This window comes from Ascidia mentula, chromosome 1 (assembly GCF_947561715.1).
Source record: "Ascidia mentula chromosome 1, kaAscMent1.1, whole genome shotgun sequence".
In the NCBI taxonomy this organism is placed as follows: Eukaryota; Metazoa; Chordata; class Ascidiacea; order Phlebobranchia; family Ascidiidae; genus Ascidia; species Ascidia mentula.
Window position 1 is genome coordinate 5,001 of NC_138566.1, and position 16,448 is coordinate 21,448.

General features: G+C 37.0%; 3 protein-coding genes across 3 annotated transcripts; all 3 read right to left on the minus strand.

The window, feature by feature from the left end:
- Nucleotides 1–5,695: 5,695 nt before the first annotated feature.
- On the minus strand, nt 5,696–8,094 carry LOC145908995 (ADP-ribosylation factor 4-like). Its single transcript, XM_082996318.1, has 5 exons — nt 7,773–8,094; nt 7,632–7,712; nt 7,203–7,384; nt 6,845–6,967; nt 5,696–6,735 (listed from the first exon to the last, which is right to left on the minus strand). The coding sequence occupies exons 1-5, from the start codon at nt 7,837–7,839 to the stop codon at nt 6,646–6,648; spliced, it is 543 nt and encodes a 180-aa protein (XP_082852444.1). The 5' UTR covers nt 7,840–8,094; the 3' UTR covers nt 5,696–6,645.
- A 344-nt stretch (nt 8,095–8,438) lies between these two features.
- Nucleotides 8,439–12,330, minus strand: LOC145917872 (serine/threonine-protein phosphatase 4 regulatory subunit 3-like). The gene is made up of 3 exons (XM_083003177.1): nt 12,020–12,330; nt 10,794–11,426; nt 8,439–10,638 (listed from the first exon to the last, which is right to left on the minus strand). Exons 1-3 carry the CDS (start codon nt 12,323–12,325, stop codon nt 9,106–9,108), a joined length of 2,472 nt encoding a protein of 823 aa, XP_082859303.1. The 5' UTR covers nt 12,326–12,330; the 3' UTR covers nt 8,439–9,105.
- Nucleotides 12,173–13,628, minus strand: LOC145917873 (ribonuclease P protein subunit p38-like). Its single transcript, XM_083003178.1, has 4 exons — nt 13,501–13,628; nt 13,388–13,438; nt 12,805–12,882; nt 12,173–12,746 (listed from the first exon to the last, which is right to left on the minus strand). The coding sequence occupies exons 1-4, from the start codon at nt 13,587–13,589 to the stop codon at nt 12,326–12,328; spliced, it is 639 nt and encodes a 212-aa protein (XP_082859304.1). The 5' UTR covers nt 13,590–13,628; the 3' UTR covers nt 12,173–12,325.
- Between the last annotated feature and the right edge of the window lie 2,820 nt (nt 13,629–16,448).

Below are 16,448 nucleotides of genomic sequence, written 5' to 3' on the forward strand. Positions count from 1 at the left end.
TAACAACAGAAACTATTTATGATACAACATTATGAAAAACAGTTTTTGAAATTATTAATTGTCACAGGTAACTGCATAAAACTCCATGGCGATTTATTTTAAGAATTATTTTTTGTTTTTTAAATTGCAAATATGTCTTGATGTCATTTATTTATCGACTGTATGTGTACATTGTAGGCTACATCCTTCTTTGCAGAGTGTAAATAAGAAAGAGGCCATCTCACCTTAGTTTATTAAGCTAACCCTAACCCTTTTCACTAAGTTTGAAAATGAGACGATACTTTTCAAAACAATGCACGTAATTGATTAAAGTTTTGCCATTAAAAAGCGTTTTCCCAAACCTAATTGGCGTTTTGTGTTCAAACGTGCTGGTAAAAACAAAACAGATCGTTTTTTCCATCTTCCTCGAGCCTACTATATGTCAATATGCATAATAACTGAAAAAAAACAGTACTCAAAAATATAGGTGTCTGTATGTCTAAAATAAACAACTTTACATAAATTTCCACCTGCACTAGACAAGGGAAATTCTTTATTCGGCGCCAAATTATCGAATGTTAATTGGTTGTGACGTCACGATTTAATCAAGCGTGTCCAGCTGCAAACCATGCTAACTGTTGTTTCAAATTGGGTTTGGATTTATTGTGGACAAAGCAATGACTAATGTTTACCAAACTTTCGCATTTGATCTGTAGCTGAAACTGCGCGAAAACTCCATCCACAGATTCTCGGATTTCCAGTTGGTTTTCCATTGAAAGAGGGATGTTTGTGTTTTTGCCCAGGAGTGCCACCAAGCGACAGTCACTCTTTCTTATTCATTTGTTATCACATGGTCTGGAGTCTGAAGTGTGATGGTACTTCAGGCAGCTCAGTTAAATCTGGTGCCGGACGCCACAAATTAGACCACTTGCCCAAATACTGTCGAGTTCGGCTACAGACAAACGCTGTGGGAATTAATTGATAATTCCATCGAATGAAAATACATATGTACAGCACCCTAACCCTTTCCCTCCGAACTCCACCCGGTGCAACTAATGGCGCAACACACTGAAATGCGGGCAAGGCGAAGAACTGATAAGCCGTCGGTCAAACCCTTGTTTCTGTTAAGAACGTCGTTAGTGGAATTATTTTGGTTATTGTGTTGTCCAGCAGTTGAGCATTGCTAGTGTTGTCACCCAAACGGTTCCTTAAGAGTGTTAAAACATATTTCCACACAGAGGAAGAACGACTATTGCAGTTTCCTCGTCATTATTACACTGGCACGCAAACAAACATTGATTAATTAGTTGAGATTTGTGTGCGCTTCTCGAACCCAAAGATTGCTGGCACTTTGAACGTAACGTGCCTCCAGCGTAATTACACCCCTTTATGTTCTTGCCAGCGCCTAGTTGTATTTTCCAGCTGTTCAGTGAGCGAGCTTTAAGCATGGAAGATTTAACAGCTGATCCAAATGTAGCTACGCTACAAAGTGTTTAAATTGTGACGGACTACTTTGCTTCAAACCACGTAATATACCAAGCTTACTCTCCTCTGTCCCGTATGTGGAGGAAAATAATGGTTGCGTCAAAGGAACTCTATGAAAAGACGCCAGGTATCTGTTGGTCAGTAGACAACAGACAAACGGCGCAAGTGTGCATGAATAATTCCGTGCATTAAAACTTATAAACCCGAACCTCAAAGTTTAAATAATACAAATTCTTGCTTTGACTCAGCTTGTAGAGTTTCTCAAACAGTGCTCTGTGAAGGGGGCTGCGGTGTTCCACGAAAAGTTTTATTTCGTCATAGGCCACCATTGTCGTCTATTACAGCACTAATTACCAACGAACAGCATTCATAACTAAAGGCATCTCTGAATTAAATCCATACGTTCACCACACCAGGGCCACCTGTTGTTTCCTTTTCACCTTAACACTCTCACACGGCGTTTCAAAAATTTGTTTTCGCTTACCCGTAACAAATTTCCATTTCCACCGTTCCCTATCAATCATGTTGTGATCATTGCAGGATTTCTGGGAAGATTTTTCACGCGTGTTATAGAAATCTTAGACAAAATTATAAAATGTTTGAATTCCAGACTAGTTTTTCTGGACAACCATCAGCTATAACCGAAGTGAAAAAATATTCATAGTATATTTTTCGATGAAAGTTAAGTCCGATCAATCAACTCCCATAGATGGTTGCAAGAAAGTTTTGAACATAACTTGTCCTGTTTTAATTTTGGTTTCCTTGTTCCATCTTAGGCCACTTATCCAAGGTCCTCGGAACGCGCAATATCCGATTGAGAAAATGGCAAATTTTCACAAACAAACTTTTCCCATCACGAATTTATTCCATGAACGCCACTGACAAACAAACCTTTACTGGCGAAATCGGCAACATAACATTAGCTCCATGAAACTGAACAACGCCACTGACCAACAAACCTTTACTGGCGAAATTGGCAACATAACATTAGCTCCATGAAACTGAACAACGCCACTGACCAACAAACCTTTACTGGCGAAATCGGCAACATAATATTAGCTCCATGACACTGAACAACGCCACTGACCAACAAACCTTTACTAGCGAAATTGGCAACATAATATTAGCTCCATGACACTGAACAACGCCACTGACCAACAAACCTTTACTGGCGAAATCGGCAACATAATATTAGCTCCATGACACTGAACAACGCCACTGACCAACAAACCTTTACTGGCGAAATTGGCAACATAATATTAGCTCCATGACACTGAACAACGCCACTGACCAACAAACCTTTACTGGCGAAATTGGCAACATAATATTAGCTCCATGAAACTGAACAACGCCACTGACCAACAAACCTTTACTGGCGAAATCGGCAACATAATATTAGCTCCATGACACTGAACAACGCCACTGACCAACAAACCTTTACTGGCGAAATCGGCAACATAATATTAGCTCCATGACACTGAACAACGCCACTGACCAACAAACCTTTACTGGCGAAATTGGCAACATAATATTAGTTCCATGAAACTGAACAACGCCACTGACCAACAAACCTTTACTGGCGAAATTGGCAACATAATATTAGCTCCATGACACTGAACAACGCCACTGACCAACAAACCTTTACTGGCGAAATTGGCAACATAATATTAGCTCCATGAAACTGAACAACGCCACTGACCAACAAACCTTTACTGGCGAAATCGGCAACATAATATTAGTTCCATGACACTGAACAACGCCACTGACCAACAAACCTTTACTGGCGAAATTGGCAACATAATATTAGCTCCATGACACTGAACAACGCCACTGACCAACAAACCTTTACTAGCGAAATTGGCAACATAATATTAGCTCCATGACACTGAACAACGCCACTGACCAACAAACCTTTACTGGCGAAATTGGCAACATAATATTAGCTCCATGACACTGAACAACGCCACTGACCAACAAACCTTTACTAGCGAAATTGGCAACATAATATTAGCTCCATGACACTGAACAACGCCACTGACCAACAAACCTTTACTGGCGAAATTGGCAACATAATATTAGTTCCATGACACTGAACAACGCCACTGACCAACAAACCTTTACTAGCGAAATTGGCAACATAATATTAGCTCCATGACACTAAACAACGCCACTGACCAACAAACCTTTACTGGCGAAATCGGCAACATAATATTAGCTCCATGACACTGAACAACGCCACGATGCAACAAGTTGGTGAATTGCGACGTGGATTTTAGCGAATACAGTTGCCTGTAACGTGGCCAGGTTCGAAACAAGCCCTACCAAGTCTTAATATTGTGGGGTCCGACACTGATTTAGAAAATGTTCGCCGCATATTAATTGCCTTCACCTTACGTGCAACAACTGCCTGCTCATGGGATCCACGTTTGGAATGTTCACATACTTGTGATTTTATGATTGTTCGTCTCTCTGGGATTTTTGCGATTAGCATTGTAATATTTTCAATTGAGATTCCCTTAAAACTACAGTGGATAAAAAAAACTACAAAACTACGATACTGGTAATAATCTTTGGTAACATTTCTGGGTTATTCATTTCATGCAACCTTCCAAGACTTTTCAATGCTTTAACATAGGATGCAAGGCTTATATAGAATAGCACAGCAACGCATCAGCATAATACATATACTTTTGGGAATTAACGCTGGCGGGGATCAAAATTGGGGTAATCTGCAGGATTTCCAGCAAAAAAACGGTACCTTTACATTCGGAAGTTTTGTCGCTAGATTAGACTTTGGTCAGAAGCAGAATTCCACAGTCGCATGTGGAGGAAAAAGCATTTTATCATAAGCCAACTGATTAATTTCATAAGCCGAACATCCAGGCAAAACCTGTTAAGTTATTGACAACGCACGGCCGACAATTCAATGCGTTATAAAGCATGCGTGCGACTGCATGAATTATCATTCACGGCCATATGAGGCCGTACGGACGCAGGTTGTGCACCCCTGGTCTATAGACCGAGCGCGGGTATTTGGACAACCATTATTTGGTTATTTACCTCTACGTTGCATCCGGTCGAAAACTATGTAACTGCAACTTGATCAGTTGGATTGCGGTTTGCTGCTGAATTGCCGCTGTCTATACTCGTACGTACTTTTCCATTTGTTTATTTGATCGGTTTAGTAAGCGTGAGGTTATCAGTAATTTAAATACGTCATCACAAGACGTGACACGCAATCGGCGACACAAATAACACTTACCAGCAGTACAGCCTCATCGCAGCAACATTTTCCCTGGAAGTTTTGGTATTTAAGGCGAGAAAACAATTAAGGCCACGAAACTGAACATTCCGCAACGCTCCGATTATTTCCTTGCATTCGAAACGAAAAGTTGTAATTTTGTCCAATTTGTCACAAATGTTGATGTTATATTTATCTATGTCCATTTAATATTTCTATGTGAGGCCGAAAGGTTCGTCTCCAACTGCTGGGCCTGCGGTTATTTTCGGCCCATTTACTCTACACCCGCCTATGTTGGCGTTGCAGAGAATTTGTTATGGTGATCTCGCTTGTCTTGTCAACAAAATCTTCAACACTGACTATTTGGAATTTTTTTGTTTGGAATTGTTGCAGTGGTTTCTTCCATTTCAACATTTGTTCGATCTAATAGAAATAACGTTTAATTTGATACAAGGGCTGATCGAATGATCTTCAACTAAAAATGAAAAAACGATTCGAGGTTGCATTATATACATATATATATATATATATATTGTGTCCTGCAACAAAAGTTTTAAAATTATAATTGGAGCCGAAAAACCTCTGCATCACGCCTGTGTTCGGCCCACGACCAGTTTGCAGTTGTCCATATTTTGAAAAACGGTGATTTATTTCCATTTCCGGTAATAAAGGGAATTATTTTGACTTTAAAGAAAAAAGTATAATTGGTGTAAAAGAAAGAATGTCAAATTCTGCTTGTTTCATCATGTCTGGCGTGCATGGATTAAAGGTTGGGAAATAAGACGGGAAAACTGCGAACAATGGGAGAGCCTGCGTTGTATTACTGATCTTTATAATCGTTATACCGTATATAAGCCAACAGTATCAAGTAGCGATATTTAATCGACAATCCAGAGCAAAATCACTTTAAAGTATGGTTTGCCAAAAACAAAAGATTGATTATTCAAAGACATTGTACAAAAACACGCAGTAAGTTGCCTCAGAAAAATATTGGTGCTGACAATTCAGGGAATGTCGATTTTTTATGCTTCGTAATTCGAATAAATCACAAATACCCATCTGTGTTATTCACTTTGCCCACAGTGACGAAGTCCGGTCGAAGTTTTGGAAAGAAATATTTTATAGCTTTAAACGAATGTTTTTGGTTAAAAAAGCATTGCATGCATTGGCAGTGACAAAAAGTGAGCACGGAGACAGAATGCGAGGCACTGCACTAACTTCATAATCTCTATAAACTGGTATATTGCCACAGTCAAACCGAACTCAATTTGTCACTGCCAATGCATCTTTGTGATCTTTAGTTCATTAAAAAGCACTGCAACACGTTTAACCACCACTTGAATTGACAGCTACGTCATACGCGCAGCGTTGGTCGTTTATTTGTGTGTATCATTTTTGTTTGTGAAGTATTTTATATATTTTAAGAATAGCGAAATGTTAGGAAAATAATCCGAAAATACCGACCAATAAAGTTTTAAATACGATAATCTTTAAACTAACCCATAATTGTTTTCCAAACGCAGGTGGCTGCCACATGCAGACATTTAGGTGATTCTAATTATTGTGCATTTATCTATTTTGTGGGCTTTGAAATAAGTTGATCTTGTTTTATTACATCACATTATTTTTAAGATAAGTTTTATTATTGCATGACATATAACAGGTATTGCAAATATCCAACGTGTTGGCATTACTACTGCTTATATTTGGTTGGCAAATAAATAAATTTACATCAGAATGCAGACAATTCCGAACATACATAATCCCTAAAAATTATCTGTAAAGAGTGAATGTGATCAGGTTGCCAAACACAGTTTGTGTGAAACAAAATCATTTACATGCAAATTCACCCTAGAAAGCTATTTGAGCACCCACAAATAGTCAAGGAGTGCAAGTCCCTCAATAACTCCATGTATAGAAAAACAACAGAATGCTGAAATTCATTTTTTTTCACAAAGTTCTTTTGAAAGCCAGTCCAAACCCTCATACAGGCCTTGACCATCAGTGGCACATGCCGCTTGAATATACCACTGCACAACAGTAAAAAAACATCAACAAAGATTTTCAACTAGGTCAATGTTTTAAATCATGGAGAAACATTTGAAAGATTTATTTTTACAAAACAACATAAAAACTTACTTTATTTTTTAAACCACGAAGCTCAAGCTTTTCTGTGAGTTCAGAACACTTAAGCGCATTTGGTAGATCCTGTTTGTTCGCAAACACCAAGATATGTGCATCTTTTAAATCATCTTCTTGTATCTGATGACAACACAAACTTCAGCTTAAACATGTACTAATGTAATGGCTAAATAGTACTGAAATGTCTAGTAGTCTTTTACATCACTGGTTTTAACTTTTTGAGTGTTATTCATCACAAACTAAATTAATTTCCAAATGAATTGCACTCACACAAGGTATGTAAAATATAATTTCTAATTCTTTTATCAAAAAAGGTTTACATTCATATGTTCTATACTTTTTGAATATACTCTACCATTTTATGAAGTTCTTCTTTGGCTTCATCGATTCTTTCAGTGTCATTGCTGTCAACTACAAATATAATTCCCTGTGTGTTTTGGTAGTAATGACGCCATAATGGCCGGATCTTATCCTGGCCACCCACGTCCCAGACAGTGAAGCATATATTCTTGTACTCAACAGTCTCCACATTGAACCCTGAACAGCAACGACATTAACAATTGACAACAGTGATAACATTGCTTAGCAATAATAACCCTTGGCAACTTTACTGTTCATAAATGCTTTACCCAAGTACACATATCTATAACTATATTTTTTCATAAATGCTTTAAACAAAACCATATCTATTAGGCTATTATTTTTAGCCAAGGGAATTATTTGTACAATGTTGTAAAGCTAATAAATAAATAGGTTTATGCTTTTTAGTACACATGTCATGTACCTATGGTAGGAATTGTTGTCACAATTTCGCCAAGTTTTAATTTGTATAAGATTGTAGTTTTTCCAGCAGCATCAAGTCCAACTGTAAAATCATGTAAAAAATTTACTCATTTAAAACACAAAAAAATTCAAAAGAAAATACCCATTAAAATTCTCATGTTGGTTTTTGACCAAAGTTTGGTAAAGAGAGAGGAAATGGACAACCCCATGATGAAATTTAAAAAATCTGTCGTTGCTGATATTCAACTGTTTCTGGAGCAAATTTTCTTTGTGGCAAAAAACTAAACAGACATTTTTTACACAATAATTTGTTCTGCAAGCGAAATAAAAGCGACACCACAACAGCACAAGTACGGGTAACCTTCTAGAACAGATCAAGCTTAACAATCTAATACGGTGTAACTAAGTTATTATGCAAAGCGAATCCAGTTAAATCCTTTTCCAAATTACAACGCAAAGACTATGACGTCATACCAATCTCGTTCCCAAAAACTTTGATTTTGGAACACGCATTGATATCGTAAATATTTCGTTCTCGAAAATCACAAAAACGTTTTTTTTATATTTAATGAAAGTGGCGCCCTCACCTGTTGGCATTACGAAACAACAAAAAATTGGGACAGCACCTATTAATATTTGATTCGTTATTTTTCTAAACCAATTATAATAGATGAATTTATTGGTTGTTTTCCGGATTCTACTTTACACCAACTTGTGAATTTGTACCTGATGTACGTGAAATTACTTGCTGGTCTTACAAGATAATAAGTCAAAATTAGTTTGGCAATATAAACTTCAAACATATCTTCATTCATTGTATTTATAAACAGGAGACAAAAACTACTTCACGACAATGGAAAATTAATAAAAAATTAGAAAACATCAGATTTGCTGCTAACATTTCTCTAGAGTGGCAGCACAGGCGAGTTCATCAGAAAAAGCTTAAAAAAGCATAAAAGTTGTGCAGTATTTCCCATCAAAATCGCTGTTTGTGAGGCAGGCACTTTCACACAAAATAAACTCCCAAAAAACTATTGGAAAGTACTCCATGTATGTACCAAATCACATTAAACATTGGCTGTTTTGCATTTTAGCAATGCATTAAGTTGCACTTGTGGCAGTAGGTGGAAAACGCATTATATAAACAATACAATGGGTGATATCCACTATCACAACTTAATGTATGGATGTGGTTTGGAGGTGAAGCTGGTTGAAACTGCATTAACACAGTGAAACTGTTTTAAGGTATATTCTTGGTGTTTAACTCCTTTAATATCCTTGTTGACACATTGCCAACCAGTTTGGTCAGGTGACAGCAAATGTGAGTTTCTTTACATGCTTCTTCAATGGAATCCAGGATAATTCTGCAGACCCTGTTTGATCTTTTGTGTACTTTCATCATGGAACACAAAATGACGCTGTCCTAATCTCATGGACAGCTCACCAACATTTTTGCTTTTTAAAAGCTTGAGGTTTTAGTTCTCGCCAACCATTTCAACAAGACGAGCCTTTTTCCGAGCTGGCTCACATCCATCATTCTCTTCCACCACCTCTTTCACAATTTCAACACTTTTTTCATTTTCTTCAGGCTTATCGGTTTCATCATCTGAGTCATCATCGGAATAATCAACAAGACCAACAAGGCCATTCTTTACAGCATCAGCCCCACTATCAGTTTTAATTCCATTTGCATGATTGGGTTCAGCAGCAAGTCTTGCATTTAATCCTTCAACATCTGACTGTTTTTTCTTTTGCATATTTTCTGTTTTACCTGCATCCAAAATACTATCAATGTTAATTTTTGGAGCATCCTGATCAAATGGTTCTTTGTCTCTTGTAATATCTCCCGATACTTCCTCTTCATCTTCTTTCTCAAACCACATCTCTTCATCCTCATCCATAGCTCTTGCATCCCTCCGGAAACGTTGGTTTCTTCCTTCAGCTGCATCCATTAAACTTAGCCTGCAGTTTTCCCGATCTTTCTGCTGGTCGTAACGCATTTTCATTCCACTGAAGGTCTTCACATAATCAATTAACTCCAGCTTATCATAATGTTGCTCCACGATATGGTGGATCAGTAGCTTTATATCTTCAATGCGAACAAACTCAAACATTTCAAGGATGGCAGAATTAATTAGATTGTAACGCTTTCCTGATTGAAATAAAACATCAACGACAGGTTTAATAAGATTCCCTTTGATAATGTATCTGTTGTAAAAATCATCGATGGTGCTGATGATTTTCCTCATAAACCTGAGAGATGCAAGAGCCAAAAAAATATGTTTGGAATTAAGAAGAACTAAAATCCTCCGTAATAAATCCTTATTAAGAATGTAGTTTTTTACATGGTATGTGTGATGTTCAACTGAAAATGTAACCAGGTCCAAAATAAGACTAAGTAGATGAGCAGTCTGGTAATCATCCTTTCCTGGTTTTCTTTCATCCGTGGTGTTTGCGAGCAGTGGCGCCATTAGCACATGCATGCAGTTTCGATAGAAAAACCCAAGGAATTCTGTCTTTTCATTTTTGTTGGCCATCATATTTTCTGGATCTAGAAGGACCCTTAGCAAGCCAGTAAGTTGCATGGCACAGCTTAACTCTGGATCTGGATCGTAAATCATTTGCTCGATTACCAAATTTAGTAAAAAAAGTTCTTCATCGCCGTTGTTGTCACTTCGCAATTCATTCATTTCCTTATGAGCAAACTCGCGTACCATCGAAGGGCTGTGTTCAACAACATGAGCAAACATATCAATTGCAAGTCGATGAAGTTGTGCATCTTCACCAGCCAGAAGGGATTCCACTCCTTGTAAAATGCCTAAATCTCCTAACTTAACAAAAAAATCATCTCTTGGCCCAGGCTGCAAGGTTTGGGAAAGTGAACAAAGCTCTCTGATAAAGCCGGCCACTTCCTGGCGACGTTCGTCATCCAAGCTATCATCACACAGTTGACTGAATAACGTCTTCAACAGCTTTTCATCAGATTGGATGAGGTTAACAATCTCAATCTGAATGTTTTTAAACCCGAATGTTAATTTCTAGAAGGCATTATTGTAACAAAATATTTATATATTTAATTAGATTTTAATTATATCATAAGGCTTGCACAATTTATAATAATACTTTAATAGTAGAAGTGAAAAAATATTTAAATAAAGTTTACCTTGTTAAAGAAGATGAGTGAGCTGAGAGTTGAAAGTGTGTTTTCCTCAAAAACTGATGGAGTTGGAAGAACAACATCTTGGATGTATTGGAGTCGAAATGTTTGATGGATTTTTTTCTTCAAAGTCAAGTTTTCAATTGGAACAACCTCCTTAAAGTTAACTTCCTGAAGCAAATAATCCCGGTGTTTACGGGGTTCTGGTAGAGCAGGATCATACTCTAGGCACCCGACTACATCCATTATGTTAACATCTTGCAACAAAACATCAAATAAACTGGTTCTGTTCAGTAAAAAGATGCCCTTCATGATTTCATACAGTTTGTGTAGACCATCTCTGTTTTCTAAATCCTCACATGTTCTAAATAATGCTAAAAGTTTTGGAATGTAGTCTGACTCCTCAATTGCTCGTACAAGCTGGTCACGGCGCACAAGAGAGGAAAGGGCGACCGTAAAAAGTTCAGTTATTTCTTCCAATTGCCCCAATCCACATTCTGGAAGGACATACGGTGACACAGATTGTCGTTGGAGTGAATCTGCACTGTCATCAAGACGCCCTGAAGACAACTCATCATCCTCATCAACATCATCCATAATATCTTGAGTGATTTCTACTGATGGATCTTTGCCTTGAACCTAACAACAAATTAAACCCGGCATGTAGAAGTCGAAACTTTAAAATTTTTGTCTGCTTAATTTACAAAAAATTTTTTTTAAATATCCATGCTTACATCAGATTTCAAAAGCGCTTTAAACTCTTTAATAATAATGCCTAACTGATTTTTCCAAATCTTGCAAGCAAACCCTTTCACAAGTTACACAAACTATGGTTGTTCACTACCTTGTAAAACTGATTTACTGTTAATGGACACCAAGCATGCACACAGGTTTAAAAGTAAAGTATATGTTGGATTATCAACAGGAACACAGTTGCTGGTTAGAAGAGGTGCGCATGAGCTTATTCATATATTTAGACGAATAGCATAGTAAAGGTATTTCAAAATTTAGCCAATTCCGCATATTGGCAGTAAATTCTACTTTCAATGAGCTAATTACAGATTAAACATTGGTGCTTGGATATTTGTGTTGTGGTTTGAACATAAAAACTGGATCCTAGAAAAAACAATTTAAACAACTTTTACCAGGTGGAAACTAATTATACACAGAATTTGTTCAAACATAAGAAGGATATGGGAAATCATATTAAAATAAGGACAGAAAATATATACCTGGCATATTTTTTCCCAGATCTCATCACAGCCAGCTTTTTCTTGAAAACTCAGTGCAAGGTCTGTATTTTCACCCTCCGACCAAACAATGAGTGTCTCCTGTTGTTTCTGGTATGCCGTGTCGGGGAGGATTTGAGATTCAAGAAGAAGTGTCCCATCTTGTTCCGCTCTAACAATCAGAGTCATTCCCTTCAAACTATCCACGTACGCAGATGACACATGTCCTGTTCCCCTGTCATCCCATTGTCTTTCGTCATTCAAGGTATAAACCTTAACTCTTCGACGTGTGTCAGCCATCTGCACCATTCACAAGTTCTTTTCTTCCTCCAGACCACCACAGTGTTGGTTGACACAGATTTTGGTTTCCACAAATAAATGACTACTCACAATTTGTTGGCTTTCTGATTCAGACTTACAGGATTTTTGCATGCATGGAAGAGTAGTTGTATGTAACTGATTACAAATTTTTGTGACAAACGCTTGAATAAAACAGTTTGTAAGGTTTTTGTGAAAGCCGATGACTGATGCCCTAGGGATCTGGAGGAAGGAAGCAAGAGTTAAACTCAGACCAGATACACAACCAGCTTTAGTCCTGTTAGTCACAGTTTGAAGCAGGATGTGATTGGTCAAATGCAAAGGTTTGATTGAGCGACAAACCAGAACTAATGAAAGCTGATCTTTTTCCAAACTTTTTGTCACTCCTCGCAATCCGAACACTATTTGCTTGCTACAAAAGTACAGAAGTTAATTTTACCATTGAACCAAAACAAAACATGAACTCTCACCCTTGAGATTTTTTTAAACTTGAAATTGTCAGTTGTTGATGTTCATCAACACCTGTGCAGTCAAGTGAAGACAACAACCTACATAAATTGTTTGTCCATATTAAGTTGAGGATATATTATGAGTACAATAGTACAACATCATAAACATCAAAATGTACTTCACAAATAATTTATATCAATGTGCCCCCGTTGAAGAATCTTCTCAGTGTTGCAATAATAAATATGTTAACCTCCGTGTGTTACAGAGATAACACCACACTTGCCCCTTCTTTCATACAATGTACGCCTATTTAATAAATTCTTAGAACAGAAGGTTGAGGAGCAAATAAAATACTGCCATGCAACAAACAAATCAGAAATACAGTTTTTTTTTAACACAATGGCAATGTCAGTGAAAATTAACAAAAATATCCAAGTTAAAGTGTAGTATGTATTGTCTACCATAATGCCAACACCAAACATTTGCAATATGGGTAATTTTCCTTGATAAAATATTGCCTGTGATGTCAGTAAATAAACAAAATTTAGCATAATTAAATTCCTGTAAAGTGTAGTTGTCAACTGCAATAAATGCTCAAAGTACCTTTTCAATTCAGTGATAATAAAAGAGGTGGTTCCCTTTTGTAGTTGTGGCCTGAAAGGAAAAGATCTTTATCACCACAACTATTCAAAGTTAGAAAGGAGAAATTCCAATACCAAGTCAGCAGGTAGGGGTGAAGCAATGAGTTCTTCAACACCTTCTTTTCACGCTGCTTGCTTATTGATACTGTGCTCTTTTTTGACATATCTCAATCATTTTATTCAAGTTTTAATCACATGCACCTAAGAATAGATTTTGTGAACATTGAAAGTGGTTAAGAGATCTACTATGTCAATGACTGTGTTATATACTTAAAATGAAGTATGTTCGCCTAACAATTTCCTAAGTAAGCAAGGGATACAAAATTTATTATAACAAAAAAGATGAAAATGGCTAAATTAATACATTTTAAAGTCAAATACCATACTATGTTTTTACAACATCTCGAATGTAAATACCCAAAAATTTTATATTAAAAAATAGGTTGTAGACATGGTTATTAACCACACTAATGCCACTAAATTAAAAGAGATCACAAGAAAAAGTTGGTTTTTGACAGCTTCAGTATTTCAATGAAATAAAACCAAAACAATATTTACTTCATTACAAAATCACCCCAAACAGGATTTAAAACTGTCATAATTGTTCTCTTTCCAAACAAAGAATTAAGACAAACATTTACGTTCAAAAAGCATTGAAATTAAATTATTAAAAAACAATAATATTGGATTCTATATGTGAAGGTTTGATATTATAATACATTTATTTGTGGTTACATAGTTGAAAATTTTAAACTATATGTCAAATACTGTTATATTATATAAAGTAGAGTTACAAACATAAGCGCCATGCTGAAAAGACGCAAAAGGAAACATCCCCAGATCCAAAAATTTCCTCCGAGTTATCCAAGTGAAAATCCACCGTAATAATGTTCACAACGTTTCAGAACTTTAGTTTTTTTTTATTTTTCTTTCTAATCATAAATTCATTAGATACACATTATGTGATAAGTTAACACGAAAATAAATATTAATTTTATTGTTTCAAAATTTGATTTCATTTGAAAGTTGATGTTAGAAATGATTACGTTAATGTCGCCAATAGCGCAAGAGAGCCATAAAACTGAAAAAAGGAAATTACACCAACGGACAAACAACGTTGCCAGCTACATTTTAACCCGGTGTGAGTAACGCAACTAACGCTCCCGCAAATTGAACCTCTTTCATTCATTTTTTGTTTAGCGCCAAACCTACTATGTGTATTAACAATAAACACAACACAATAAATGGATTAGGCACTGATAAAACCACTAAGGTTATCGAGTCAGGCACCCATTTCCTCGCGGAGAAACACAGTCTGTCGTAGGATCGCAGTGAGTCCCACTGGGAGGTGATGGGTCGTGACAAGCTGCACAGGACGTTAGTTTGCCACCCGGCCGTGCTGAAAACTTGGTATACAGAACGTTTTCTTTGATCTTAAAGTGCATGTGACACGAAAAAATGAAACATTTTTATAATTAAACTAAGAGACGTTCAAAACTTTAAAACATTTTTGGCGAAAAGAAGTAGGTTGATACGGCGACTGGTTTCTGAGATACAGCTGATCAAAGTCGCATTTTTACCGTCGCGAACGCAATCGTGCGAAAGCGAGATATTGTTGCATGACATCATAGAAGGTGCTTTGTTCGTGCGAGTGCTGGCAGCAAGCCTTCTGCGTAGGAATGGAAAACATTGTAAAACTGGTTTAGCATAATATTGCATTTAACAGTGGACAACAAGTGAACAAGTGCAACAAACGGATTTTATGTTAATTTAAGCTGAAGACAGATGGCCGATGTTCGACCTATTATGTCTTATTTGGTTGCGTAATGATAAAACAGTAACTGGTACAAGGTGTTCTTGTTGTTAAAGCAATTATGATCGCTAACGTGATGCATGAACTTTTGAAAACACATCAGAGACAAACCTTCAATCGAGCTTTGTTGTTTTGTCCACTCACAGCAAAAGATAGAAGTAATTGAATTTTGAGGCTGGCAAAGACCGCAGAGAAAATCCGAGCAAATTAGCTGATTATGCAACACAACACTGTTATTCTGTCACAGTACCACTTTTTGTCTGGCAGTCTAGCGTTGCCTACGAGTTCGCGACATAAATGATTTATTTAATTGGCCACAATCAACCACTAATGTATTTTTCGCAATAGAGTTTGTAACCAGAAATGTTGGAATCATCAAATTAAAGTCAACGCAAAGGTGAAGTTAAAGTTATGACATCACACCCAAAATGACGTCATGTAATGGTACTGAGCAAAGAAACGTACCATCTCCGCCTTATCGAAGTGCAGAGTAGTGTCGTTGCTGCGAAATCCTTTGATCTTCTGATAATTAGGGACAAATAAGCCTTCGGTTTGTGACGTCACAGTGACATATTTTTGTATGGTGTAAAATCTTGTCCTGACCTTTGAGGTAACATGAAGTAATTTGTGGATTCTCCTATGTTTGAAACTATTCGGTATATGCAATATAAGGCGCCTTCTCCTATGTAAACAATGCATTTTTTCAACGCGAGCGCCTTGTGTCATATTCGCTTGGTCGTAAAAGGTTTACGATTTTTGGTCGCCGTTACTTTTCGTGCAGTTTTCTACACTGACGTAGAACCGAAAACCTTTGGATAGATGTTTGTTGTAGATGTACCTTTAGTTTTACGCAAAGTTGTTATATCCGTGTGTTGTGCACTATAATCTACAGACGTTAACGTCCCGGGGACTGCGCAGTAGTTATGACGTAATCAAAGGGAGTCGGGATCATTTGGAAGTTGCGGTATGTACAGCGCTCCTACGGCTGCAAATAGTTCAATCAGGCGTAGCGTACTGAGTGTTGTTTGATGAAAACACCGGAAATAAAATTAAAGTAACAATAGAAACGCATTTTCATACTCAATGCGATTAGATTATATAAGGTTGTTCAAGACGGCGTCATTTTAAATGTTGGTCTAGATCAGTGGTTCTCAAACTGTGGCACGCGAGAGCTTTTCAAGTGGTACGCGATTTAGTCTACTCTATTCAA

What these genes read in the sequence shown, in the direction of transcription:
- LOC145908995 (XM_082996318.1), bottom strand. Translation starts at nt 7,839, where the DNA reads ATGGGGTTGTCCATTTCCTCTCTCTTTACCAAACTTTGGTCAAAAACC. An exon ending in GACAACAATTCCTACCATAG is followed by an intron (nt 7,385 to 7,631) that starts GTACATGACATG and finishes GTTGCTGTTCAG; the next exon opens with GGTTCAATGTGGAGACTGTT. An exon ending in AAGAAGAACTTCATAAAATG is followed by an intron (nt 6,968 to 7,202) that starts GTAGAGTATATT and finishes TGTTGTCATCAG; the next exon opens with ATACAAGAAGATGATTTAAA.
- LOC145917872 (XM_083003177.1), bottom strand. Translation starts at nt 12,325, where the DNA reads ATGGTGCAGATGGCTGACACACGTCGAAGAGTTAAGGTTTATACCTTG. An exon ending in TCTGGGAAAAAATATGCCAG is followed by an intron (nt 11,427 to 12,019) that starts GTATATATTTTC and finishes ATTTGTTGTTAG; the next exon opens with GTTCAAGGCAAAGATCCATC. An exon ending in CACTCATCTTCTTTAACAAG is followed by an intron (nt 10,639 to 10,793) that starts GTAAACTTTATT and finishes AAAAACATTCAG; the next exon opens with ATTGAGATTGTTAACCTCAT.
- LOC145917873 (XM_083003178.1), bottom strand. Translation starts at nt 13,589, where the DNA reads ATGTCAAAAAAGAGCACAGTATCAATAAGCAAGCAGCGTGAAAAGAAG. An exon ending in ATTATCACTGAATTGAAAAG is followed by an intron (nt 12,883 to 13,387) that starts GTACTTTGAGCA and finishes CAATTTATGTAG; the next exon opens with GTTGTTGTCTTCACTTGACT. An exon ending in AGTTTAAAAAAATCTCAAGG is followed by an intron (nt 12,747 to 12,804) that starts GTGAGAGTTCAT and finishes GTACTTTTGTAG; the next exon opens with CAAGCAAATAGTGTTCGGAT.